Source organism: Lemur catta, chromosome 6, assembly GCF_020740605.2.
Source record: "Lemur catta isolate mLemCat1 chromosome 6, mLemCat1.pri, whole genome shotgun sequence".
NCBI lineage: Eukaryota > Metazoa > Chordata > Mammalia > Primates > Lemuridae > Lemur > Lemur catta.
Window position 1 is genome coordinate 6,820,237 of NC_059133.1, and position 24,664 is coordinate 6,844,900.

Here is a 24,664-nt window from a genome sequence, read left to right on the forward strand (position 1 = left end):
TCTGGGACTACAGGTGAGCACCACCACGCCTGGCTAATTTTTTCCATTTTTAGTAGACACGGGGTCTCACTCTTGCTCAGGCTGGTCTCGAACTCCTGAGTTCAAACAATCCACCCGGCTCGGCCTCCCGGAGTGCTAGGATTACAGGCGCCACAGGCGCGAGCCACCGCGGCGGCCCAATGCAGAGACCTTAAGTGCTGAGTTCAATTAGTTTTGACAGCTGTATACGTCGTGTTACTACCACCTGAAAGAAGATGCAAAACATTTCCGTCGCCCCAGAAAGGTCCCTAGCGTCCCTTTCCTGTCAATTCTCCCCGTCACCGGAGCGCTGACGAGCTTTAAGCATATTATATTTGCGGGTTTTTTTCTTTTACTTAAAAGATGGCTAATATAGGTTTGCGTTTTGAAAGGGCGGCTCCGGCTGCTGTGCAGAGAAGGGCTTGAGACCCGCAAGGAGGGTACAGGGCAGGGTACAGGCGACCGCACCTGGATTGCCGGGAGGTCGCCTAGCAACCAGGAGGCGCTGTCGGCGGGCCGACGCCTGCGCGCAGGGTCGAGGCGGAGGCCCCGCCCCCGCCCGGCGCAAGAGCCCGCAGGCAGCCCCGCCCTGCACGGGGAGCGGGCAGAGGCTTCTTATTGGCCGGCCCCCCGGAAGCGACGGATTCAGAATCCCGCCCGCAGTCTGGTGAGCCGGCGCGGCTGTGTGCGGTGCGCGGCGGGTGGTGCGGGCACGTGGCGGGGCGGGCGCGCACACCACTACCCCTGAACCGAGAGCTCCTCCCGCCGGGCCTGTTTTCTCCTGTTGCAGTGGCGGAGCGTGGCCCGCACCGGGCACCGCAGACCGTCCTGCGCAGCCCGCTACTAGCCCGGGGGCGGTCTCAGCGATTGGGACGGGACCGAGGGTGCTCGGGGATCCCCACCGCCCCAGGCCCTGGTGCGTGACTGACCCTCCGGTTCCCAGAGCCCCCAGCGCAGGCCGGGATGTTCGTTCTCGTAGAGATGGTGGACACCGTGCGGATCCCCCCGTGGCAGTTTGAGAGGAAGCTCAACGACTCCATTGCTGAGGAGCTGAACAAGAAGTTGGCCAACAAGGTACTGGGTCTCCGGGCTGGCGGGCTGACCTTGGCACGGGGGGACCCAGCACTGCCCACCCGGCCGCTGCACCCTTGGCCTTTTGGTCATGCAAGCCTTGGCCCTGGGCAAGTAACTTAATGTTTCAGGACCTCAGTTTCCTCACCGTGAAACGGTATAGGGGTTGGAGGATGTTGGAGGGGACCAAAAGACAGGATGGGCTTGAAAAAGGGCGTTGTAACTGGGAAGTGCTGGATTCCACACTTCCAAATTACTTTGCAACCTTAGGCAAGTTACCCGCTCTGGGCCTCAGCTTCCCTTTGTAAAATGGGGATAAAATGTTGCTATCCTACCAACTATGCATTGTTTTTGTGAACATGGACCTTTCTAGTAGTTTAGAATTAACTGTCAGGTTTATCCACTCCTGCCATGCTTGAGTGCCTTACTGCCAGCTGGTGAGCCGCCTTCCCCACTGCTCTTGCTGGAGTAACCCTCCCTCCTCAGTTATTCTGTGTGATGTCACTCTCTTTCCTGAGCACTCACCACACTCTTATTTTCTTGTTTGTTTACTTGGTTACTGTTTTTCTCTTTCCCTCTCTACCAGGGCAGGGACCTTATCTTTTCCCCTGCAGTATCCCCACATTGAGCCAGAGCCTGGCACAGAGTTCCTTAATTGTCTGTTGATTGAATGAATCAAACAGACCAGGCTCTGCCCTGCAGTGTCTTATGAAAGACAGGTGTGCACACACCTGCGGAAGAAAGGCACTTCATGGGGAAGGAGTGGGCAGGCATCTTTGTTGAGATGGCGAGCTGAGATCTGATGGTGAGGAGGAGCCAACCAGTGGATTCACTCTTGGGGTGGGTGGGGCTGGGTGGAGAGAAGAACTATGCGGGCAGGGAACGGGGTGTGCAAAGGCCCTGTGGAAAAAGGGCCTGTCCCCTTGGGCAGTGGGGACTAGGGGTGGGCTGGAAGGGTGGGTGGGGCCAGGCCTCAGCCCTGTGGGACTTCGTAGTCAGGGTGTTGGTCTTCATTTGTACAGCAGCAGGAGGCTGAGAAGGAACCACAAAGAGAAAGATTGGCTAGCTTTAGACATGAGGCAGGTTCCTTCAAAAGAGGCTGGGGTTGGCCAGGTGCAGTGGCTTCATGGCCCTGTAATCCTAGCACTCTGGGAGGCTGAGGTGGGAGGATTGCTTGACCTCAGGAGTTCCAGACCAGCCTCTGTGAGAGAGATGCCATCTCTACAAAAAATAGAAAAAACAAATTAGTCGGGTGTTGTAGCATGCCTGTAGTCCCAGCTGCTCGGGAGGCTGAGGCAGGAGGATCGCTTGAGCCCAGGAGTTCGAGGTTGCAGTGAGCTATGATGACTCCACGGCACTCTATCCACAGTGACAGAGTGAGACTCTGTCTTTTGTTTTTCTTTTTTTTTTTTTTGAGACAATCTCACTCTGTTGCCCAGGCTAGAGTGCCATGGCATCAGCCTAGCTCACAGCAACCTCAAACTCCTGGACTCAAGCGATCCAACTGCCTCAGCCTCCCGAGTAGCTGGGACTACAGGCATGCGCCACCATGCCCGGCTAATTTTTCTATATATATTTTTAGCTGTCCATATAATTTCTTTCTATTTTTAGTAGAGACGGGGTCTTGCTCTTGCTCAAGCTGGTCTCGAACTCCTGAGCTCAAACAGTCTGCCCACCTCGGCCTCCCAGAGTGTTAGGATTACAGGCATGAGCCACCGCGCCCGGCCTGAGACTCTGTCTTAAAAAAAGAAAAAAAGGGCTTGAGTTGAAGGAGGAAGGTGTACAGTTTTGGGGGTTGTTAGGCGGTGGAGAGAACTCATGGGGTCCTCAGTTGATGGCTCTGGTTACTTTGTGAAGTTGAAGGTGAGGGGGACTGTGGGGGATGAGGTAAGACTTCATGGAGAGAGAAGGTGTGAAAAGTCCAAGAAGGGAGTGTAGTCCCTTTGGGGCACAGGTCCTGTTGAGACGAGTCTTTCTATATTTGAATGGTTGAGTCATTTGAGGGAGACCACACGGAAGACGTCTGTGGTCCCTCGAAGGGTGTAGTTCTCTTTGTACTTCCAAAGCCACCTGGACTCTGGCCTCATCCTGGTGAGGTCTGGCCCCAGCTCTGAGTTCTCCGAGCTTCTCAATAATCACTGGACAGTTCCTGCAAGGTTTGTAATTGGGTGGTGATGACATTAGTGGCAGATAAGCAGATGCTGAGTAGCCAGTCATTTGGAACAGCATGGTCTGGGGATGGGGGTATGGGTTTTCTGCCCAATCTCAGCACCTTGGCCATGTGTCACTCTGCCGGCTGCTGTCCCTGTGCCGTGTCTGTGTGTCTGAGATGTGAGCATAATGGAGACGAGCTGTAAGCTCCAGCAGAGACTTGGGGAAAGCGTAGGTTTAACCAGGGGTCCCTCCCATCCTCGCTAGGAATAACCAGGATCCCTGGTGACCATTCTCTCTATGTGAATGTGAGCCGACCATGTGAGCCCGGCACTAGGACAGGGTTTCACATCCATTATCTCTCTTTATTCAGCAGCCCCAGAGCCTGGTATTTCATTTTTGCGGATGGGAAGACTGAGACTCAGAGAGGGGAAGTGACCCCCTTGGTTGTCACACAGTGCGTGGTGAAGCTGGCCTTGGAACCTTGATCTGTCTTGTCACCAGAGAGAGGCCCTGCTCTTTCCAGAGCTCTACATCCTCCTGAGGTTTCTGGCCATGGTTACTTCCAGCAGAGCCCTGACTCATTTCCGCCTGAAGAGGGGGATAATCATGGCTTGCTTGTGGTTGTGAGGGGCTCAGAGTCACTCTGTTGTGTACCTATGCACACAGGTCGTGTACAACGTGGGACTCTGCATCTGTCTGTTTGACATCACCAAACTGGAGGATGCCTACGTGTTCCCAGGGGATGGTGCGTCACACACCAAAGGTGGGTATCTTCTCTTTCTAAGATGTTAGTTTTCTTGGGGCTCAGTTTTCTGTAGCAAAAGGTCAAGCCAAAGCCAAGTATGGTGGTGTACCTGTAGTCCCAGCCACCCAGGAGGCTGAGGCGAGAGGATCACCTGAGCCCAGGAGTTCAAGGCCAGCCTGAGAAATAGTGAGACCCTGTATCTAAGTTAAAAAAAAAAAAAAAAAAATTAGGTTGTAAAATAAGGGCTAGGTACAGTGGCTCACACCTGTAACCCCCAGCACTTTGGGAAGCCAAGACAGGAGGATCACTTGAGGCCAGGAGTTCAAGACTAGGCTGGGCAACATAGACCCTGTCTCTGCAAAAAATAGAAAAATCAGCCAGGCATGGTGGTGCACACCTGTAGTCCCAGCTACTCAGGAGCCTGAGGTAGGAGGAGCTGTTGAGCCCAGGAGTTTGAGGTTGCAGTGAGCTGTGATATGCTGTAGCTTGGGCAAAAGAGTAAGACTCTATCAATTAAAATAAGATCAGTCCATGGAGAGGGTTGGAGGGTGGTGGGAGTCCTGTGGCTGAGTCCTGAAGCTGCCAGACATTGACTTGGTGGCAATGGGCAGACTCTTCCCCTCTCTGGGCCTCATCCGTAAGACCCAGGAGGTGGACTAGGGGATTCTCAGGGCCTCTTCAGCTCTGAGATTGTGGCTGTATGTCTGTGCCCATTTTGGTCTCACCTACTACTGAGCCCATTCTCTGCCCGGCCCCTGGGCTGCTCACTGCCTGGTGGGGGGAGACAGGCCAGGCAGGGAGGACCCTGTGGAGTGGTCATCACTGGGCTAGGGGTGTGTAGAGCGGAGGGAAGGGGGACTTTGAGAGCAGGAGGATGTAGCAGGTAAGAGTGTGGCCTTGGGATTCAAAGCCCAACTCTGCCGCTTATTAGCTGTGTGTCCAAGCAGACTAGGGAACCTCTCTGTGCCTCTGTGTCTTCATCTGTAAATTGCAATTAACAGTAGATTTTATATTCGGATCTGGAGGGGGTCAGGAAAAACATATATATCTATGTATTCCAGGACTATTATGAGGATTAGGGGGTTAATGCCTGTAAAGGACAGGACCTTGGCACTTAGTGAGTGCTCAGTGGCCGATTGACTTGGGTTGTTTCTCCCGATTCTGTGGGTCAGTGGGTGGCGTTCTTCCAGACCGGCTGGGCCAGGGCTGGATGGTCTGGGGTGGCCTCCCATTCTGGTTGTTGGCAGACGGTGGGCCTGGGGGCCTGGGCTGGGCTGGCTCGTCTCTGCCCCACGTGGTCTCACCTTGCTGCAGGTCAGACTGGGCTTGGTGCTTTCAAGGTTCCAAAGCTTAACGCACAGACTTCTTCGAGCCTCTGCTTAGATTCTGTTGGTCAAAGCAGATCAGATGGCCAAGGCTAGGGTCAAGGGATGGAAAAATAGATGCCACCGCTGGATGGAAGAAGGTGCAGTCACATAGCAAAGGGCTGTGCATCTGGGATGGGAGATGGAGATCCCGGAAGGAGGGAGGAGTAGAAAGAGCCACCTTGAGAGGAGCTGTGACTGCCGGTCAAGGAAGGTGTGAGCCTGGGCAGCCTCTCAGGAAGGGGGAGAGCATTCTTCACTTTCCTGTCTGGACCAAGCCCAGCCCGAGGTGGAGGGCAGTCAGAGTGTAGTCGTGTGGCCTTGCCAGCCACTGGGCACTCGTGAGAAACGCAGATCCTCGGCCTGCCCAGGCCTGCTGAGCAGGGTGGGCCCAAAGACCGTGTTAACAAGGTGCCAGGTGGTTGTCACACATGCCCACTCTTGAGGAGCCCTGCCATAGTTCCTTCCTGGCCAGCCTCTCAGCACAGAGATGCCCGAGAATTCCAGAATGTGCTGAGACTACCTGGTGTCTGTGTCCAGCCATCCAGAGACTTAATTAGTTTCCATAGATTTTGCCGTGCTCTGCGGAGAGCCCTGAGAAGCAGGCTGTCTGTGTATAGACTGGGAGCATTTGCACTGGGACACGAATAAGACCATGGTGTTGAAAGTAACCATGGGGCTTCTGCATACGGAGAACGAGGTCAAGCTGAGCCCCATCTCTGCATTTGCACAGGGGCCTTGGTTGTCTAGGAGGCGAGAGGAAACAGGTACCAGAACTTCAGGAAAAACTAGGAGGGAAAAAATGAAGTTTGAGGAGGTTCTGTCCATTCAGTGGCTTGTTTCTGTGGCACTTGGTGTAAGATTTACACTGTTGATTTTTATCATCCACACACCCCCAGCCTGGGGCCCCGTTTTGTTGGGAGCCAGGTGGAGATGTGTGGTAACACATGGACCTAGATTTGAATTCCGGCTCTTGCCCCCCTGGATGGGGATCTTGGGCAGGTAACTCCACCTCTCTCTGCTTCAGTTTCCTCATCTGTACAATGGGGTTAACACTTGTGACTATAAAGCTGGGCATGGTGGCGCATGCCTGTAGTCCCAGTTACTCAGAAGGCTGAGGAAGGAGGATCACTTGAAGCCCAGGAGTTCTAGGCTATTGTGAGCTATGATGGTGCCACTGCACTCCAGCCCGGGTGACAGAGACTCTGTCTCTTAACAACAAAAAAACCCACTTGCAACCATAAAGCTCGTGGAGGCCTGTTAAGCACTGTGCAGGGTGCTACTTTGTGGTGGGGCTCAATCCCCAGCCTCAAGGCTGACCCCCCGACCCCAGGCACTTGTCACACTTCTCCTGTCCCCATCTCAGCAGGGCGATGGCCCAGCGAGTGCTGAAGGGGAGGGGCTCAGAGCACCTGGCATGCCACACATGTCCTCTGCTTTGGGAATATTCATTTGCCAGGTGCCTGCTACTTCCGCTCCCTGTGGCGTTACCTCTCCGACGCTCCCCGTCTGTGCAAACCCTGTGATAGCCACAGCGCCGCCCTCGCACATGGCTGCGAGGAGCAGACCAGCCAGCCTCCGGGAAGCCTTTGGCCAGCGCCTGGCACACAGTAGGTGCTCACGGATGTCGGCCTTTGTGATTCGGACACTGACCCCAGTCGGCCAGGCTTGTCACTTGGTGCCAGCCCCCTGTTCTCCAGGCCCTCCAAGCCCAGGACCTGCCTTGCGCCCCCCCGCCCCAAGCTGGGTTCGGTGCTCTCAGCTCCAGAGCTGCCTTCACGCTGTCGTTTGCTTTTATCTTTATTCTATTGGGGTAAAATACACGTAACAAAGGTTACCACTTTAAACATAAGTGTACAGTTCAGTGGCATTCAGCACATTCACGTTGTTTTTTTATTTGTTCTGTTTTTTGTGTTTTTTTCCTGAGTTATTTTTTCTCCTCAGTATATACCACAGTTTTAAAACTAAAAATTTTATTTATCTATCTTCTTTATTTCTCTCATTAGAATGGAAACTGCACAAAGAGAGGGACTTTTTGGTCTGCTTTGTTCACTGTTACAGACCCACTGCTTAGAATAGTGACAGACATATACGAAGGCACTCAGTAGGTATTTGTCGAATGAATGAAGGAAAAGGGTAGACATGTCCAAGAGGCAAATTTTATTCTTTAATGAAAACCTTTATAATAAGCAGAGCTGCTTGGCAACATAATCACATTCAAAATGTACAGAACGCTATTTTTTTTTTTTTTTTTGAGACAGAGTCTCACTCTGTTGCCTGGGCTAGAGTGCCGTGGCATCAGCCTAGCTCACAGCAACCTCAAACTGCTGGGTTCAAATAATCCTTCTGCCTCAGCCTCCCGAGTAGTTGGGACTACAGGCATGTGCCACTATGCCTGGCTAATTTTTTTTTTCTATATATATTTTTAGCTGTCCAGATTATTTCTTTCTATTTTTAGTAGAGACGGGGTCTCGCTCTTGCTCAAGCTGGTCTCAAACTCCTGACCTCGAGTGATCCTCCTGCCTCGGCCTCCCGGAGTGCTAGGAGTACCGGCGTGAGCCACCGCGCCCGGCCAGAATGCTACTTCTTGAATAGCTCTTACTTCATCCAATCTTCACAAGGCCCCAGGATAGGAGGAGGGCCGGGCAGAGATTATGATGCCTGTTCAAGAAGAAATAGTCCAGACAGAGGACAAGGACTCGCCAAAGTTCAGACACCTGGCCGGTGTGGGTGCGGCTGTGGATGAATGTTGGCCCTGGAAGAGGCTGGGAGGCGATGCGGCCTGGTGGCAGTTGGGTTGAAGGACTTCTGTTGCCAGAAGGCATGAGGATCTCCGAAGGGGAGGCTGAGTCAAAGGTGACTAGAACAGAGGCAGCAGCAGAGGAGTGGGAGAGCGACAAGGCTGATCTCTATGCGGATTTGGCCCAGGCCTGCGGAGGGCAGCTGAGCTGCCCAGTGGCAGTATTCTGCTTGGGGCTGCCTGGTCACTCAAGTCTGTACATAATCTCCGGTGGCAGAACTGGACAGGCAACCTCGAGAGACCAGCGAGTCCACCGCTGGTCTTCAGGGTCTGTGAGGACTGTGGAGATCGTTGGGGACAGCAACCATGTTCGTGTGTTTATCCCCAGCTTCTATAGAGCCTGGAGTGTAGAGGGAGCACACGTATTTTTGTTGAAGGCATACACACAAGAATGCATGTGCTCAGACCAGAAACCGAGGCTGAGGGCGCACAGACAGGAGGGGTGTAAAATAACAGCAGTTCCGAGGTAGAAGCAGAGGAATTTTCCTGGGACTCAGCAGGACACACAGCCCGAGTACTAATGCAGGTGGTGGTTAGCTCTTTTCAGAAGGGGTTAAGCACATTCATGTTGTGCTACCCTCATCACCCTCCATCTCCAGAATGTTTTTACCTTCCCAAACTGAGGCTCGCTGGCCATCAAACACTGCCTCTCACTGCCCAGCCCCGGCCCCCACCATTCTGCTCTCTGACTACTCTGGGGACCTCACATAAGTGGAATCGTGTAGTATTTGTCCTTTTTATAGAAACTCGCCACGTCCCAAGGCAGTCTTACTTATCCTGGGACAAATTTTGTTCAAGCCCATAACTAAGAACGAGGTTTCTATTCCTGACGGTCCTTGGAGCCCTCCTCTGGCTTCCCAGCCTCCCACCTGCAGGCCGAACATCCCAGAGCCTCAGGTGGGCTTCTGTGCGATGAGCCCCAGACCCAGCATGTCCTCTGTGTGCTTTAATTGAGATGTAATTCACACACCATGGAGCCTACAGTTCAGTGGGTTTTAGTGTGTGCAGAGTTGTGCAGCCATCACCACTGTCCAATCCCACATTTTATCACCCCAAGAAACCCCACGCCCGCTAGCAGTCAGTCCTTATTCTCCCCCTCACCGAGCCCTGGTGACACTAATCTATCGCTGTGGATTTGCTGATTCTGGAAACTTAGGTAAGTAGAATCGTACACTATTTGGCTTTCATGACTGGCTTCGTACTCAAGGTTCACCCATGTTGTAGCATCTGTCAGAATTTCCTTTTCAAGGCTGAGTAGCATCCCGTCCCGTGTGTGCCGTGTTTTGTTTGTGCACTCCTCCGTCGGTGGACTCAGGTTGCCTGCCCTTTGCTTTTGGATGTGGTTGTCCCAGACTGGGGCTCCCCGGGCACTGGATTGTGTGCTGTCCCGCCCCCGTGAGCCCAGCGGCCAAACCAGGCTTTGCACAAACCTGGTAGAAGCTCTGTGAGGATTTATTAAACCGAACTGAACTTTGGGTCATGTGGGGGACAGGGTTTTTCCATTCTGTGGGTAAGTGACCCTTGGCTGCCCTCTTGTGCTCTCCACAAGGTCAGCATGAGGCTTGGTCATCGTGAAGGGGGCTCTGAGGGCTCATGCTTGTCTCCTCGTGGGGAGGGGGCGGCTGCCTCCCTTTCTTCACGCCTTGCTGTCCCGGGGAGCCAGGGGCCCTGCTGTCCCGGGGAGCCGGGGGCCCTGCTGTCCTGGGCGCCATGCTGGAAGCCTGCGTTTGGAGGTTTAACCTGCCCGGGGGAGGCAGGCTTCAACCCGTGGTCCTGTCTGGTGGCCACAGCTAGACTTGGAGGCTCCCTGTGGCAGAACGGGCGGAACAGTTGTGTGGCTGTGAGCAGGTTACTCAGGCTGTCTGAGCTGCTTCCTTCTCACGGTGGGAAGGTGACATCTGGCACAGGTGGAGCTTGACAGCAGGCAGCCAACAGCAGAGGACAGGACAGCTCCATGTTTATTCTCAGCCCAGCATTAAAGGGGCTTTAAGCAAGGGGCCAGGAGTGGCAGGTGACATACGGTCAGTCTGTGATATGAGCACAGACCCTATTTGGTATTTTCCTTGGCGTGAGGTCAGTGGGGACGATCTAGGGCAGGCCCTGAAAACCCACAGAGGCGTTTTGCTGGACTGTCAGCCTGCAGCTCCCGATATCGGCGTTTTTAGCATCCTGTTCCAGGTCAGAGCTGTGCCTGCGGCAGAGTTTGCCAGGCAGGAGGAGACAGGGAACTTGTTTCCAAGCCTTATCCCCTTTGCCAGTTGCTTCTGTCCTATTTAGAATTTAAAGGAGAGAGCCTGGAGGAAGGTTGGAATTGACTTTGGAGTCACTGGGGGCACAGAATCTGGCCTAGTGTGCTTATCTGGTGGATCAGGGGGCCAGCCCTCTGGGGGACAAGCTGTGACCTTGCAGGGGATGGAGGGAGGGTCCCTCTGGTTCAGCTGACAGGCCTGGGTTTGCAGGAGGACATGGCATGGACCCCTGGTAGCTCCTGGAACAGCCATGGAGGCCTCCGGGTCAGTGGGCTGGCACGTGAGGGTTGACATTGGAGAGCACAGTGGCCCATCTCAGTGGCCATCCTCGAGTCATTGATGTGCTTCCTTCATTTCCAGTCCATTTTCGCTACGTGGTGTTCCATCCGTTCCTGGACGAGATTCTGATTGGGAAGATCAAAGGCTGCAGCCTGGAGGGAGTGCACGGTAACAGCTGGGAGCACGTGGGGGGCAGGTGGCCTGTGCCCGTCCCTGTGGTGGGGGGGAGTACTTAGCCCCCTCTCGCTTTCATGTATCAAGTGAGGACCTCGGTCGGCGGTGAGGTTTCACTGTGAGGCCGGAACTGAGGATGTCAGGGTGGGCACTGAAGTTGGTGGAAGTGACTGGGGGTCTGTGGTGCTTGCTGGTCCCCGTTGTGTGCAGTGTCCACCTCAGGTTTTAGGGACCAGTTGCTTGGGGCTCTGGGTGATATAGGCAGAAGCTAGGCCTCAAGGTGGGAAGGGACCCAGATTTCCATGGTGACCCCTGCCTCCTGGGCAGCACCAGGTAGGGGGCTTAGCCTGTCAAGTAGCCCGCCGCCTTGTTTGTCCACTGGTAACCCCTGTCCCGTGCTATCACCTTCATTTCCTCCAGTCTCTCTAGGGTTCTTCGATGACATCCTCATCCCTCCGGAGTCGCTACAGCAGCCAGCCAAGTTGTATCCTCCCAGGGCTAAAGTGGGTCACAGAGGAGCTCAGGCCTCTCTAAGGGAAGTCCTCCCCCCTCTGGTGGGCCCCTGGGTGCTGTGATCTGGCGCAACTGGCCTCCGTGCCTGCCCCTTTGCCCCAGAAGCACCGACCTGCCTGTGCCTCCCGGCATTGACCACGATGTCCACATGCCTGTCTCGACCTGGGCTGTCGGGCTTGGTTGTATAGCTTGTGCACTGCACACCGTTAGGGTTGTGGTATCCTGGGGGGCACCAGGTTCACTTCTCTTAGGTTGTCCCTGCAGGAATCATCTCAAAGCCTCCCCTGGGAGGTTCGTCCTGGCTGCCTGGGGCATGAGGCCTCGCCTGTGTGCCGGGTCCGGGGCCAGGCTGTTTCCCTCTTCAGGGCCCCTGTTGCCCTGGTCCCAGCCCTCGCCTTGCCGCGCTGAGGTGGTCTGTTTCTGTGGGGATGTCACTAATCTGAGACTACTCACTGGGAGGGACTGTGTCCTGTCACGAGTATACCCGCAGTGCCCGCATGGGACCTGGCACAGAGGGAGGACCCAGCAGTGGGACCGCCACCAGAGGGCAGTGTGGGCCCTGCGGAGGGAGATGGGGGGCAGAGGGGCTGGCTGGTCCTCTCACCAGCTGTGGGCCCTCGGGCAGGTGACCTCCTGCCCCACCACAACCTCTTGAAAACTGGGCAAGTCTCTGAGTGCCCATTGGATTGTCGGGACGCTTGGGTAAACACGGGTGTGGGCACCGCAGGCAGCAGGAGGCCCAGGTCGTTCCCGTCTGAAGAGGTGGGATTCGCTGTCTCCCTTCCTTCCTGCTCTCATGCTGAAGACGTGTGTGTCCCTGGCCCTGGTGCCTGGCAGGGGGGCCCCAGGTTTCCCGTGCGGGGTCCTGGCACCTGAGCACTACTCTTCCCCGTGGGCCCAGACCTTGCATGTGGGGCCGGGACTTGCTTTTGCTGTAACTTTCCAGACAAAGTGATCCCAACCTGGGATTGGCTTTTACTGGGGGGGTTGCTGCAGGAGGACCCGCACCCTCACGCCCAGCTCCACCATGGCCTGGTTGTTGCCTTGACTTTGTGTCCCCCAGTGATGAGGCAGAGCAGGTATGGGTGTGGGAGTACGAGACGGAGGAAGGAGCGCATGACTTATACATGGACACCGGTGAGGAGATCCGCTTTCGGGTAGTGGATGAGAGCTTTGTGGACACGTCCCCCACAGGACCCAGCTCGGCCGAGGCCACCTCTTCCAGTGAGGAGCCGCCAAAGAAGGAGGCCCCGTACACACTTGTGGTAAGAGGTCCAGCTGGCGCAGAGGCTGCTGTGCGGAGAGCCCAGGAATGCAGCGTGGGCCATGCTCCCAGAACCCCCCACCCCCCAGCGGGTCATGGTCCCTGCCCTGTGGGCTTGGCTGGTCACTTCTCCCTGGAGAGCCTGCTTCCATAGGTTGGGGCTGTGAGGGGACAAAGCTGCCTATTGGGGAGGGTGGGTACATCAGCCCTGCTTGCAAGAGGGACAGAGGCCATGCTGGACAAAGCCCCTGATAAAGAGGCTTTGAGTGAGAAATAAACCAAGGAAGGGGCTTGGGAGACATCAAAACCCTGAGATCAAGGGCAGGGCCCCAGGTCAGGGTCACCTTCAGGGCCACTTCCCTCCACACCTATTTGGAGGCTGGGCCTTATGGTGGCTTGGCCTTTCTGGTAGGACTAGACCACAGCGGCTCAGGGGAGGGCATGCCTGGGACTGGCCTGGGGGGTGAGGAGGGTGCCTGTCCCCACTGAGGCTTTGGAGCCAGCAAACCCGCGCTTTCCTTTCTCAGGAGAGGAGTCTGCCCTGGCTGGAGTGGCTCCTCATTTCCCCAAAGCCTCCTGGCTGTGCCCTGCCTTTGCCTACGCCAAGCCTGCTGGGTGCTGGGAAGGGTGGGCCCATGACCTCCTATCCCAGTTGGTTCAAGCCAGAGTGTCAATGAATGTGCCTGTTCTTTCTCTCCTGGCAGGGATCCATCAGTGAGCCAGGCCTGGGCCTTCTCTCCTGGTGGACCAGCAACTAGCCCTGGGGCCCACAGTGGACCCTGCCCATTGGCAGACCCCGCCCCAGCCCTAGGAAGGTGGTGCGGCCAGCTGTGAAGACCACAGCAGCTGAGGCTGATGCTACCTGCAGCTGGACAGGGAGAGAGGGACCAGAAGTGCCTGCCAGCATGTGCCCCATGCCATCTCTGGTCCTGCTCCTTGCAGAGGTGCTACTGAAGTCCTGCCATCCCCACGGACTTCTGGCTTTCAGCAGAGACAATAAACAAGGTCAGCATCAGTAGGGAAGGGCCACCCTTGTCTTAACGGTCGACGTCATGACGTAAGGTTAGTGAGTTGCCGTAGCATGTCCTCCCTCACCCCAGATCACTCGTGCAAATGGCAGGGCTTGGGGGCTGTGGGATCCAGGCTGCCTCAGGCTGGGCTTTGGGCCCTGGAAGCTGCCAGTTGCTAACTGGGTCTGAACATTAAGGAGCAACCACCTTCCCACCAGCTTTAGAAGAAAGAGTAACCTGAGTCAGCCAAACTAGCTCCTGCTCAATAAGTGGAAGCCGTGGACTCCAGTGACCATACTGTGTCATCTCCCTCCGTGTCATGGTACAGCAGGAAGCCTGGGGCCAGCTGACACTCAGATGTCAGCCACTGCCATGAGCACCCCGCAGGTCCACTGGCGACACCCTGGATCTGGGCCCTACATCACTTGCTCAGGAGAATGGTTTTGCCAGCTTCCTCCTGCCCTTTCTCCCATGTCTGCTGACACCAGGACACTGGTTTTGCAGTAAGTCTTGTCCTGGTGATGGGGCCTCCTGCCCTGGGTTTTTGGCTCATGGGGCAACAGAAGGGAGGTGCTGGAAGCGTGTGAGCCTGGGGCTCTGCTTCCCTAAAAGGAAAAACAAAAAATGGCGGTGCTTTGCAGTGTCCACTGATGCTACTCCAGGAAGAGAAGCCTGCTCTTTGCCACATCCTGGTACTCCAGGGGCAGGAGACCATAGTTGCCTTGTCCTAGCTGTGATCTTGGGCAGACTCTCCTCTCCTTCTGGGTGGCCTCATCTGTGCCCACCCTCAGGGTGTTGAGAGGGCTAGATGGGACCATGCCTGGCACATCACTTGCCCAGGGCAGGGTGGGAGGTGATGGGGAGGTCTTTTCTGCTACAGTTGAGGTCTCCTTCACTGCAGTGACAGGTCCAGCTGTGGCTACCTCCACTGGTCTTTCCTGAAAAGACCCTTCCTGAACCCTGGAATTGATGACAGACGACACAGACATTAACCACTCACTTATAGGAACGGTCACTGAATTTGGATTGTTATTTTCCTTGCAAGAGCAAAAGGTTCTCTAAAATCCTCAGCCACAAGTGAAATGATGAGGAAGGACAAAAACTTCTTTAGGTGGAAGTCTTGCCATCAAAAATAAATACAGTTGCATGGAGCTGCTCAAGATCTGAACCAAACTAAAAACAAGAAGGCAGGGATTAAAAAATTATTTTAGAACCACCCCCAACTGTGGTCGCTCCATGGGCTGAGGGAATAGAGGGCAGGAAGCGTGTCTGGTCACAGCATCTTGGAGCAAGGAGCCGTGGCTGGATGGATCAGACTGGCTTTGACGGCGCACATGGAGCTGCATCTGTGAATGGTACCAGCGCTGGGTCGGACCTTAGTGCTGCAGCTCCTTCATTCTGTTCAGGGCACTGCCGGCACGGAACCACTCGATCTGGGTCTCGTTGAAGGTATGGTTCAGGAGGATGGTCTCCTGGGTTCCGTTGGGGTGTTTGATGATACATTTCAGGGGCTGCAGGGAGGGAGGAGGGTGTGGGCGGGTACTCTGAGGAGCACCCCCCTTGGATCTGCAGGGGGGTCAGGAGGGTAGGTAAACTGAGCCCTAGGCCAGGTCTAAACCTGCGTGGCCCAGATAAAACCTGGATGGTACCCATAGGAGACTGCTGGGGCCGGACTGTCACCCCTGAGTCTCAAGTCTGGCCTAGTGAGTGGGGGTCAGAGTGGGAGGGCCTAGGCTGGCACCTCTCTCCGGTGCTGTTGCCTGGAGGGCTGCTCCAGCTAGAGCAGCGGTTATAGGACGTGCTGCAGATGGGGCCAAGTGCAGAAGGAGAAGCAAAAGCAAGGTGCCTGCCCGCCTGCCCACCCCCCTTCCTCAGCCCACTGACCTTGCCAGGGGTGAAGTTGTTCAGGCCCTGAATGGTCAGCTTGTCCACAGGGTGAATCTTGTTGTAGTCGGCTGGGTCGGCAAAGGTGAGGGGTAGCAAGCCCTGCTTCTTCAGGTTGGTTTCTGGAAGGCAGAGGCACACTCGGTCAGTGGAGGGGCGGGAGTGCCCCTTCCCTGCTCCTCTGTGCAGGGAGCCTCACCAGCCCTGACAGTGTCCTTTTCTAAATCCAGCTGGGGCTCTGGGAGACACGCCTAGTCCTGCTGCCTGGGACAAAGCTGGGGCAGTGCAGGGCTCCCTTTCACTGGGGGCACGTGAAGTGAGCACGTGCTGGTGCTGCTGTCTGGGAGGCCTCCTGCTAGGCACAGCCACCATCAACCCCCCCCTGTTTTTTGTTGTTGTTTTGAAACAGTGTCACTTTGTTGCCCGGGCTAGAGTGTGTGCCATGGCGTCAGCCTAGCTCACAGCAACCTCAAACTCCTGGGCTTAAGCGATCTTACTGCTTCAGCCTCCCAAGTAGCTGGGACCACAGGCATGCGCCACCATGCCCAGCTAATTTTTTCTATGTGTATTTTAGTTGGCCAGATAATTTCTATTTTTTTTAGTAGAGACGGGGTCTCGCTCAGGCTAGTCTTGAACTCCTGACCTCGAGTGATCCACCTACCTCGGCCTCCCAGAGGACTAGGATTACAGGCGTGAGCTACCGCGCCCGGCCTCAAAAACCCTTTGACACGTGTCCCGGGCTCCGGCTGTGCAGGCCTGCCAGTTGGAAGCAGGTCCAGTACTTGTGGGATGAGAAGCTGTGGGCACGTGTGCTGCACAGACCCAAGGAGGGGCAGGAGGCTGACGGCGCGTGGGCTGTGGTGGGACACGGGAGCCATGGACAAAGCCCAGAAGCAGGCATGAGGCTCTAGGCCCAGCCCCACCACTGGCAGGGGGGCTGACCTCAGGCTGCCAGTCAGGGGACATGGATGGGCTGGGTGCCGGCTCCAGCTCACCGTGGATCCTGGCGAAGCTCTTAGTGATGATGGCCCGGCCCCCGAGGTGGCGAGGCTCCAGTGCTGCATGTTCCCGGCTCGAGCCCTCGCCATAGTTCTCATCTCCAATCACCACCCACTTGATGCCGTGTTTCTGCCAGGCAAGAAGGGTGAGGTTACAAGGCAGAAGAGGGTACTGTCCCCACCTGCCCAGCCCTGGGCATCATGAGGCTCCTAGGTCAAGGGGTTGGAAAGGCCTTTCCTCACCTGTTTCCCAAGGGCAGTGAAGTTGGATGAATGAGGACCAAATCAGGAACCAAGGGGACAGAGAGAAATCAGACATTGTCCCTGCCTGCCCATGTGCAGTGGGCATAGGGAGATGGGACCCACCCATCAGTGCTCAGCATGGATGCAGGTGTGTGTGGAGGGCCACAGTGAAGGGACAGAGCCCAGCGTAGTAGGTGCGTGGTGTGAGTGAGCGTGCTGATTGCACAGCTAGTGGTCTGGGCTCTCGGCTGGAGAGCACTCCTGCCCTGGAGCGCCTGCTCTGCCCTGCCTGCCACCAGAGGGTGCCAGAGAACCCTCACCCTGTTGGGCCAGCCCTGGCTGTTAATCTCTCAAAGCAGCGGCCTTCTTGCTTATTGTGAGGCCTCGTGCAGCCCCTTCTCTGAGCCTGTTTGCCTCTTGCTTCCTGAGCCAGCTCCTCTTTGTCTACAAGGTCTCCCTCAGTTCTCTTCTTGAGTCTGGGGCCAAATGTCTCCCAAGAGTGCTCCTCTCACTAATTCCTCCTGGGTATAGGGACCCACCTCCACCAACCTGAGCTGGGCCTCATTCATTCCCAGCCACATGAGAGGGGCCGAAGGACCTTCCTTCCTTCCGGATAGCAGTTCCCCTCGGTTTTGGCCTCCACCCCAGCTCCCACTCCGCAAATATCCCCCCTGTGCCTGCCTCCAGGCTCTCAGGAGAATGGTCCCCGGCACTGCCCCCCAACCGACCCACCTTGTAGTAGCGGGCAGTGTCAGGGACAGGGCCAAATTCCTGGGTGACAGCATTGCGCACAGAGTTGGCCTTGCCATTTTCAATGTTGATGGCACCAATGAGCAGGTTGTTGGAGATGTTGTCCAGGTGCCCACGGAACTTGAGCCAGGGGCCAGCAGCTGAGATGTGGTCCGTGGTACATTTCCCTTTGACCTTGCGAGGGTGAGCAGAGGGGACAGAGGTCAGGGCATGGCCCTTACATGGTGGATGCAAGGAGGTGCCCTCCAGAGGCAGGCAGCAGGCCCCAGTGCCCAGGACCGCGGCCACCTATCACCTCAGAAGCCTCAGGCTGCTCAGTCTCTAGGACAGACATTCTCTCAAGCAGGCAGGCTACGCAAAGGGAGGGCAGGTATATCTGTTCACCCTTGAGACTGAAGCCCCCAGCTAAGAGATGCCCAGGCTGGAAGATCAGCCACAGGCCTCATGCCGGACACAGAGAAATCCAGAAACATGCCTGGATCCTGGCTGATGACTGACCAGCCCCATGTGTCATGCAGGCTTAATACTAACTGTTGCAGGAGTGCCTGGAGACCCCTTAGGAAGCTGCAGGAATTAATGTCTGACATGGGTCTGCATCACACCATAAAGGCGTGTGTCTGTTTGGCTTCCAAACACAGACCATACACACTAACGCCCACCTGTGCGGACGGGGACTCAACAGCTTCCAGAGCCTGCGTGGATATACCACAGGGTGGAGAGATGCTGTGCTCACCTGCCCACACCTGCTGGAGGTGGGTCTCACCAGCTGCTGCAGGATGGCACAGGGCCCCGGACAGCAACTGGCCAGAAGATCGAACTCTGCCCAGCTCAGGGCTGTGGGGACGGGAACCCAGGGCTGCAGTGCCCTTCCACCTGCAGCCGAAACTCCCTTCCCACCCCACCTTCATCTTGACACTCTCCCCAGGTCCCCCTGGGCTCATGGTCCCACCAGGCTGGGACTGTCCTCCTCCCTGCTGCACCGCTGACCTTGATGAGGATCTGCAGGTCTTCCAGGTCTTTGCCATCCCACTTGTCAAAAGGTTCCAGCAGCTGCAGGCGCTGGCTGGTGGGGCTCACATCCACCCGCTGCCCGCTACTGTCCTTAGGGGGGTGCTGGTAGGTGTCCTGCCCCGGGTCGAACTCCTGTAGCGGGGGACAGGGATGCGCTGGGTGCCAAATCCTCAGTCCCACGTGGATGGCTGTCAGGGAGGGCAAGCTTCCCCGTCCTGAGCCGCTCCCGAGCAGCAGAGGGCAGCGCTGCTCACCATTTGGGGAAGCTCGTCAGCATCCGGAGCCTCCAGCTTGAACTTTTTGCCATCTTTGCCTGTCAGGAAGTCAGTCTCCGGGTTGAACTTGAGGGTTCCCGCAATGGCCAAGGCTGTGACAATCTGAAATGGAGGTCGCCAATTTTTTGGTGAGCACCAAACGTCACTCCTATGCACCCTAGCCCAGCAGAAGCCTGGACCAAAACAGAATGGAAGCCGGGAAATTTCCATGTTCTCCCCAGATCCCTCTTCTCCTTGGATGCCAGGGCTGTGGGACTATCTTTGGAACTCTGGGCCCTCGGGCCTGCACAGGACTCAAGAACCCAAGGACAATCTAGCCTCTCCCCCTCCCGCCAGGCTCTCCGGCACAGCTGCGTGCTCCTCCCCTCGAAGGTGCCCTGGAGAGAGCGGGGGAGGCTCTGGCACAGAAACGCTGCTGTGACGAAAGTGCGCCTCAGTGGGCAGCACCCTGAAAACATGGGAGGGGCCACTGCTTCACTCATCTGCAAGCAAGATCAGATAAACACTCCAGTCCAGAAAGCCTGGCTGAGGCTAAGTACCCACCAAGTACCTGGGGCACTCAGCTCACCGAACTGAACTCTCACCCTGGGTTAGAAACAGCAAGTGCTCCACATGCTTTTTCAGGTAACCCTGATAACATTACTGGGACACAGAGAAGGTAGATGACTTGGCCAAGCTCACACAGCTAGCTAGAGACAAGGCTGGGATTTGTCCCAGGCAGTGAGATTCTAAACTGCATGCTCATAACCACAAACTGTACTAAACAAACATCTCATAGTCCACCTCATGATCACAAGGGAGACCCAGGCAGGATGCACCAAGGGAACATGGAGCTTGGGGGCTGGGACGGCCTGGGGGTCCTTTTGGCCCAAGCCCATCTCCTCCCACCTCTGACCCGCAGGTGCAGTCCCAGGATAGCACTCGGCCGGGCGGGCAGTCTCACCTCTGGGGACGTGACGAAGGCATGGGTCTCAGGGTTTGCATCGTTGCGGCCCGTGAAGTTCCTGTTGTAGGAAGTGACGATTGTATTCTTCTCCCCCTTCTTGATGTCCTTTCTGCCAGGTCAGAGGAGACAGGGTTAGGGACATCTGGCCTTGTCACCTAGCCTGTCCTGAGGCCAAACAAGCCACATTCCCGCAGCACACACCTAGCTCATGACAGAAGGTTGCCTCCTCCCTGAGACCCACACATACAGAGTGGGAGGGAACCTCGGGATCATTGGGCCTTGCCTGAAACCACATGTAGACAGAGACAGAGCCAAGATCATGGTCTGAGTTTGCAGACCTGGGACCACTGCCTCCTCTCAAATGGCTGTCAGAGCTTCTGCTGTATCCATTAGGATGAGACCTTACTGCCTTCTTCCTGCCAGCCCAGGCCCAGCCAAGTGGCCACTCAGTGCCTCTGTAGGGCTCTTCCTCTTTCGAGCCCAACTTCCCAGCCATGCCTGACAAAGTCTTCTAATACACAACAGCCCCTGGAGCTAGGGACCTTGGGCTTGAGTCTCTTCTCTCCACCCCAGTAACATCTCCCCTCAACTTCTGGGGCTCTGTAACCCCGTGCACAAGGGGCTCTCCTATTGAAGATGTGCCTCTCACCTGTCCCACTGGCCAATGCATGGGCCACAGGCATTGGCCAGGACGATGCCCCCTACATCCCTCAGGATCTGTGCCTGCAGGGAGAGGAGAGGACAGGGAACTGTCAGGGGCCGGCGAGTAGGTGATAGGAAAGGGTGGTTCAGCAGCTTGCAGGATGGAACCCTACAGCAGCCACTGGGACCTGCACCAGCCCTGACCAAACAGGCCTGTGGCTTGTCCCACCCTGACGCCACATTGCTCAGCAGTGGGGTGGGGGAGTGGGGAAGGGGCAGGGGTACGTGGGCACTCACGTAGCCGTCTCGCTCAATGGTGGCACGGATCTGTTCAGAGCCTGGGGTGATGGTGAACTGAGACTTGCACTTGAGTCCATGGGCCAGTGCCTGCTTGGCCACAGCTGCCGAGCGCCCCATGTCCTCATAGCTTGAATTGGTGCAGCTGCCGATCAGGCCTGGTGCATTGTGGGTGGTGGGGTCAGGGGTCAGGAGGAGAAACTGAGCAGGGGTCTCCACCTGACCTCAAACTATCCAGACCTGGTCAAAAGAATTCACCATCTAGGTTGGGCCAGAGATTGTTTTTAACAGAAACACGTTGGACACAACCTAAATACCCAAAAATAAAGGACAAGCTGCTCACCATGATGCAGTCATTCAAGGGAAGACACTGAACACATGTTAGAAGTATAACTCCTTTTTACAACAATACCATGTGCATGTATATCAGGAACTCATGCTAATATATTAACAGTGATCCAGCCAGGCACAAGGGCTCACGCCTGTAATCCTAGCAGTCTGAGAGGCCGAGGCAAGAAGACTGCTTGAGCTCAGGAGTTTGAGACCAGCCTGAGTAAGAATGAGACCCCATATCTACTAAAAATGGAAAAATTAGCCAGGCATGGTGGCGCATGCCTGTAGTCCCAGCTACTCGCGAGGCTGAGGGTGGGGGATCATTTGAGCCCAGGAATTTGAGGTTGTAGTGAGCTACAATGATACCACCCTACCTGGGGCGACAGAGCAAGACTGTGTAAACAAAATAAAACCCCTCAAAACAGTGATCCTAGTTGGGTGGGGGCTGATAAGAGATGCTTTCTTCTTCCATACTTTCCAGCATTTTCCATGTTTTTAAAATTGCTTTACAACCAGGGTAATGAGAGTTCTTTTAAAAAAAAGAATCAGTTATTCAAAAAGTCATTAAAAACAAAATATCACATTGTCTATAAATATCAAGACAGTTTCTCATCAATTCAATTATTTTCTAATTATTAAACCACCAAAGATTTTCTAAATTTGCTTCAGTGAATAAGGGTGAACATATTAGGCCAGGCACAGTGGCTCACGCCTGTAATCCTAGCACTCGGGGAGGCCGAGGTGGGCGGATCGTTTGAGCTCAGGAGTTCGAGACCAGCCTGAGCAAGAGCGAGACCCCGTCTCTACTAAAAATAGAAAGAAATTATATGGACAGCTAAAAATAGATATACAAAAAATAAAAAAAAATTAGCCAGGCATGGTGGCGCATGCTTATAGTCCCAGCTACTCAGGAGGCTGAGGCAGGAAGATCACTCGAGCCCAGGAGTTTGAGGTTGCTGTGAGCTAGGCTGATGCCACGGCACTCTAGCCTGGGCAACCGAGTGAGACTCTCTCAAAAAAAACAAAAAGGGTGAACATATTATATTGCACTCACTTCATGCCAGACACTGCAGAAAGCTCTTTTCACATACTGACTCTGGACTGCTTCCAACAACTTTGAAGAGGTCAGTACGACTACTGCTCCTGTTCTTCAGATGGGAGCCTGTGCACTGACAGTGAAGCAGCCCGCTCAGGTCACCCAGCTATCAAATGTCAGAGCCAGAACTCAAACTCAGGCCTTTTGGCTCCAGGGTCCACACTCTGCACAGCCACACTGTCCTGCCTCCCAACAGCGGCAGGTGCCAGTGCCACTGACATGCCAGGATGTCTGCATACGTAAAGTCAAATAAAGTAGTGTGGCTAGAAAAAAGTCTGTAGAACAGAAAACACGCACATAATATATGTACATGCAGAGAAACAGCACACACCTTTCAAAAAGTTCCTAAAGTTTGTTTCTGGTTAGGGAGTTGACATTAGGGGTATTTTCTTGTTTGTCAATATTCTCTACAATAAGCATATTTTTCTTTTATACCAAGAAAAAGTAACTTTAAAAATAATAATAAACCTTTTCAGAAAGTGCTCACTTCAGGAAGTGCCACATGGTAGACACAGGTGATTGTCTACAGCCCTGGGCAGAGCCGTGGACCCTGAGACCTGCTAAACCAACAGGTGGAAGGTGCTCACCCACTCGGATGTCCACAGGCCATCCTTCCTTCTCTGCCACAGTACCGACTTCTGCCACAGGGTGAGCCAGGTCAGGGGTGAAGGGCCCATTGATGTGTGGCTTCAGCTGAAAAAACAAAGATGCAAAGAACAGACAAAGAGAGGAGGAAACAAAAGTTGGTGTGTGGACAGCCTCTGTTCACTGCCTTACCAAGTCCGAACAGAGGCAGCTAACTACTGTTCTCATGGCTCAAACCTCATCACAGCAAATACATGAGCAGTCGGTGCTGTGTGTGCACCATGCACCAGCTCCTGGGCTCCCTCCAAAACTACAAGGCTGGTCTTATCTTTATTCTGCAGATGAAGGGACTCAGAAGTGACATCCCTCGCTTAAGGTCACATAGCTAGGAGACAGCAAGGGCATGGAATGGATCAAGGCTGTCGCTTCATTAAGTCCATCATCTCCAATATGATGTTGCTTTTGGAATCTTATGACAAAAATGGACTTACAGCCAGATGCTCTACTTGTGATAATTAATACTTATTAACAAATGTGAAGCACTTAGCAAAGTGTGGGGCACACAGTAATCACTCAGTAAATGTTAGTGACTGTTATTACATGAATTAACTCATTTAACTCTCACAACTGCCTTAGGTTTTACCCAAGATGAAGTGAGGCCCACAGAAGTTAAGCGATGTGACCAAGGTCACATAGCATGAGTGGCAGAGCCAGGATCTGAACTCCTGCAGACTGGCTTCTGTTCCTCCAGCCTGCCTTTGCTCGGGCTCTCCAAATGCCTGCTCTGGTCTGCAGGTCTCAGGCTGCCCTACCCTGCTCAAGGCCTTGCACTCTGAACTCTGAAAATGACACAAACCCTTCAGGGTGAAATCTCGGCTTCTGGTAAAGCTGAGATGGGGACACTGATGTCAGTTTCTGATTCACCAGCCACAGCCACCTCTTCTCTCCACATGGCCGAATCTCCCTCCTCCTCACACCACCTCCATTCCAGCTAGATTCAGGCAGCAGTTTGCAAGGGTACTGGGAGATCAAGGGCCCACGTGCCCTGCTCAGTATACAGGCAGGACCCATTGTGGGCCCCCAGTGCCAAGAAAGTAGGGTCCCCATTCTCAGAAATTCCTTGAACCCAATCCCCTTCCTCACCTCGCTGAGATTAATTTCAATCAATTGGTCATAATGGCAGCCGGGGTCAGGCACCAAGTGATCCTTGAATTCATCAGCTAGATTGGCAATCTCTGAAATCAACAAGGGAGGGGATTAAAGCATGTGAAACAGGAACTGGTCTTGAGATTTCATCCTTCCATCCACCTGAGCCACAGTTACCTGGCACCTGCCAAACACCAGGCCCTGGACACTGACTAGGCCAACAAAGGAACAAGGTGAACTGCTCAGGACACTGTCCCTGCCCTCAAAGGAGCTCACGATCTAGGAAAAGAGCTATCAGTGAACCAAAAGTTATCACAGAATATGACAGAGAGACACAGGAGAAGCATTGGCTAAGGTTCAGAGTCTGGGAAGGCTTCCTGGAAATGAAGAGCTGAGTTTTGAAGGAGGAAGTCACTTGATAAAGAAAGGGAGGGAAGGGCCTTCCACGAAGGACGCCACTGCTCAGAGCTTGGAAGCAAACAGGAGCTCTCCCCACGGCCACTGGCTTCTAGCTCCACCCAATTGTCGTCACTCACCTCCCTTCACAGACTCCAATGCCCAACTTCCTCCTCTGCACTTCAAAAAAGCAGCTAGAACCTTAAGGACGTTGGGGGTGGGTGCAGGGAATTAGGGAAGGTGGTTCTTGTTCCAAATGTTTTTCCTCCTCCCTTTGCTACCCTTGCTATGGCAGGAATTTAAACAGAAGAGATCCATGTCATTTCCAGAGCTTCCTGTAGGGGGCAGCAGGGACCAGGCTGAGAAGGATCCTTCCAGGTGCTACCTCAAACTTAGGGAAGCTGAAGAGAGCTATAGATGT

General features: G+C 54.8%; 2 protein-coding genes across 5 annotated transcripts in view; one reads left to right on the forward strand and one right to left on the reverse strand.

Moving 5' to 3' along the window:
• The first annotated feature begins 661 nt into the window (after positions 1–661).
• POLR3H (RNA polymerase III subunit H) lies at positions 662–14,816 on the forward strand. Of its 4 annotated transcripts, none has more exons than XM_045554811.1 (8): positions 662–685; positions 962–1,092; positions 3,910–4,006; positions 10,762–10,848; positions 11,275–11,338; positions 12,431–12,632; positions 13,336–14,144; positions 14,543–14,816. In XM_045554811.1, the coding sequence occupies exons 2-7, from the start codon at positions 982–984 to the stop codon at positions 13,387–13,389; spliced, it is 615 nt and encodes a 204-aa protein (XP_045410767.1). In that variant the 5' UTR covers positions 662–685; positions 962–981; the 3' UTR covers positions 13,390–14,144; positions 14,543–14,816. The 4 variants fall into 4 exon arrangements, with proteins under 4 accessions (XP_045410767.1, XP_045410768.1, XP_045410765.1 ...); XM_045554812.1 differs by lacking the exon at positions 662–685 and adding an exon at positions 691–708; XM_045554809.1 differs by lacking the exon at positions 662–685 and having other exon boundaries at positions 715–1,092; positions 13,336–13,636; positions 13,860–14,144.
• Positions 14,649–24,664, reverse strand: part of ACO2 (aconitase 2) — a 47,019-nt gene continuing 37,003 nt past the window's right edge. Inside the window, exons 8-18 of the mRNA XM_045554808.1 lie at positions 23,845–23,936; positions 22,704–22,809; positions 20,688–20,845; positions 20,398–20,471; positions 19,746–19,857; positions 18,782–18,904; positions 18,504–18,659; positions 17,499–17,690; positions 16,521–16,653; positions 15,526–15,647; positions 14,649–15,152 (exon numbers count right to left, since the gene is read on the reverse strand). Of these exons, the coding sequence (XP_045410764.1) occupies positions 15,018–15,152; positions 15,526–15,647; positions 16,521–16,653; positions 17,499–17,690; positions 18,504–18,659; positions 18,782–18,904; positions 19,746–19,857; positions 20,398–20,471; positions 20,688–20,845; positions 22,704–22,809; positions 23,845–23,936 (1,403 nt within the window). The 3' untranslated portion in view covers positions 14,649–15,017. The remainder of the gene's footprint in view (positions 15,153–15,525; positions 15,648–16,520; positions 16,654–17,498; positions 17,691–18,503; positions 18,660–18,781; positions 18,905–19,745; positions 19,858–20,397; positions 20,472–20,687; positions 20,846–22,703; positions 22,810–23,844; positions 23,937–24,664) is intronic.

Bases quoted from the DNA above. Each gene is read 5' to 3' on its own strand.
- POLR3H (XM_045554811.1), top strand. From the start codon at position 982: ATGTTCGTTCTCGTAGAGATGGTGGACACCGTGCGGATCCCCCCGTGG. The intron at 1,093-3,909 runs GTACTGGGTCTC...CTATGCACACAG, and splicing joins ACAAGAAGTTGGCCAACAAG to GTCGTGTACAACGTGGGACT. The intron at 11,339-12,430 runs GTATCCTCCCAG...TGTGTCCCCCAG, and splicing joins CTACAGCAGCCAGCCAAGTT to TGATGAGGCAGAGCAGGTAT.